Source organism: Amphimedon queenslandica, unplaced genomic scaffold, assembly GCF_000090795.2.
Source record: "Amphimedon queenslandica unplaced genomic scaffold, v1.1 AMPQUscaffold_13512, whole genome shotgun sequence".
Classification (NCBI taxonomy): domain Eukaryota; kingdom Metazoa; phylum Porifera; class Demospongiae; order Haplosclerida; family Niphatidae; genus Amphimedon; species Amphimedon queenslandica.
The window spans coordinates 576107-577830 of NW_003546252.1; the positions used below are offsets into that span (position 1 = coordinate 576107).

At 35.8% G+C, this 1724-nt stretch overlaps 1 protein-coding gene across 1 annotated transcript in view; it reads left to right on the forward strand.

Moving 5' to 3' along the window:
- Nucleotides 1-1718, forward strand: part of LOC109588070 (scavenger receptor cysteine-rich domain superfamily protein-like) — a 5755-nt gene extending 4037 nt beyond the window's left edge. The window contains exons 7-15 of the mRNA XM_020004261.1: nucleotides 4-81; nucleotides 128-283; nucleotides 329-508; nucleotides 561-713; nucleotides 757-915; nucleotides 956-1117; nucleotides 1159-1341; nucleotides 1392-1556; nucleotides 1601-1718. Coding sequence (XP_019859820.1) covers nucleotides 4-81; nucleotides 128-283; nucleotides 329-508; nucleotides 561-713; nucleotides 757-915; nucleotides 956-1117; nucleotides 1159-1341; nucleotides 1392-1556; nucleotides 1601-1701 — 1337 coding nt within the window. The 3' untranslated portion in view covers nucleotides 1702-1718. The remainder of the gene's footprint in view (nucleotides 1-3; nucleotides 82-127; nucleotides 284-328; nucleotides 509-560; nucleotides 714-756; nucleotides 916-955; nucleotides 1118-1158; nucleotides 1342-1391; nucleotides 1557-1600) is intronic.
- Nucleotides 1719-1724: the final 6 nt, after the last annotated feature.

Sequence of the window (1724 nt, forward strand, 5' to 3'; positions counted from 1 at the left end):
CAGTTTGTGGACAAGGAAATTCAAGAGTTGATAATAACCTTGCCTCAGTTGTATGCAGTGAATTAGGATACTCAAGATATGGTATTAAATGATACACACATTGTAAGTATTAATATCATTCAAATAGGTGCTAAGAGTGCTACTGGTCTTTGGTATAATTATGATTTATTTAATTTCTTCAACATACGCTGTTCTGGGGTTGAATCTAGTATACTTGGTTGTCAATATAACACAGTAGGGACATGCTCTAGCAGCAGTGCTATTGGAGTTGTGTGCTCTCACAGTGAGTGTCATCATAAAGTATTAGTTAATTTACAATTTATAATAGACACTATTAAAGCCCCAGTAAATTGTACTGATGGTAGTATAAGACTGTATGGTGGTTCCAGTGCAACGGAGGGTATACTGCATGTGTGTGCTAATGGAGCATGGGGCACAGTGTGTTCAGGTTATTGGGATAATCAAGATAATGCTGTAGCTTGTCGTCAACTTGGCTTCTTACCATATGGTGAGTAATTGATTACATTATGCATACTTTTATTCATGTTTCATTATTTTAGGTTATGAAACTCATAGCTCAGTAAATGATTTTCCAGCAATTTTCTCTTATTTCAGCTGTCAAGGAACTGAAAGTAATTTGTATAGTTGTAGGTACACTGGATTGAGTTATGCTTTCTGTACAAACCGTCAGGTCATCAAAGTCACTTGTGAAGGTATTATATTAGATCAACTGCATTTTATTTTGTTACTATTTAGAGCAATGCAAAGAAAATGCAGTTCGCCTTGATGGTGGTTCAAACTATTATGGTCGAGTTCAGTTCTGCACTGGAGGAGAATGGCGTACTATTTGTACAAATTACTGGGACAATAAGGATGCTAGTGTTGTATGTAGGCAGTTAGGATACTCACCTTATGGTAAGTGTTTGAATTTTGGGTTTGTTCTAAAGCTTTGTAGGAGCACTGGTTGGTGAATACTCATGGTTTAGTAGTTCTCTATATACTAATGTTCTCAGAGGTGTTAATTGTGTTGGGAATGAGACTAGGCTTCAAGACTGTCCTACAGACAGCAGTGCTAGCTGTGGCTCTAGTTACTATCATGCCACTGTCATTTGCCCAGGTTTGAAGTAAATCTAAAACTTTTAATCATATACAAAATAGTTCATGGAACTGTATCATACTCTAATTGTACTGATGGAGAGGTTAGACTTTTTGGTGGATCCACTGAATATGAAGGAACTGTTGAGATATGTCGTAATAGCGCCTGGGGGACAATATCTTACTATTCAATTTCAGATTTTACTGCACAAACAATTTGCAATCAATTAGGATACACTGCACCAGGTTTAATATAAATTCTGCAGTATTGGTTTTATATTTAAACAATCCCACAGGTGCTACAGGTGTTCGTTATTCTTATTTCGGTGAAGGCAGTGGTCCTATTTTGATGGGTTATGTGTATTGCTCATCAGTTACAACTTCATTATCAAACTGTTACAATCTAACATATTATATAACATATTATAGTCATTATTATGACATTGGAGTCAGATGTGAATGTAAGACCAATACTAAGTTTTTAATAATTTTACGTTTATTTCAGCTTCTTGTACAAATGGTGACATCAGGTTAATAGGCAGTAGTAATCCTCTCGTTGGTAGAGTTGAAGTGTGTTTTGATGAAACTTGGGGTACCAATATGTGATAATGGTTGGGACCAATAATGAT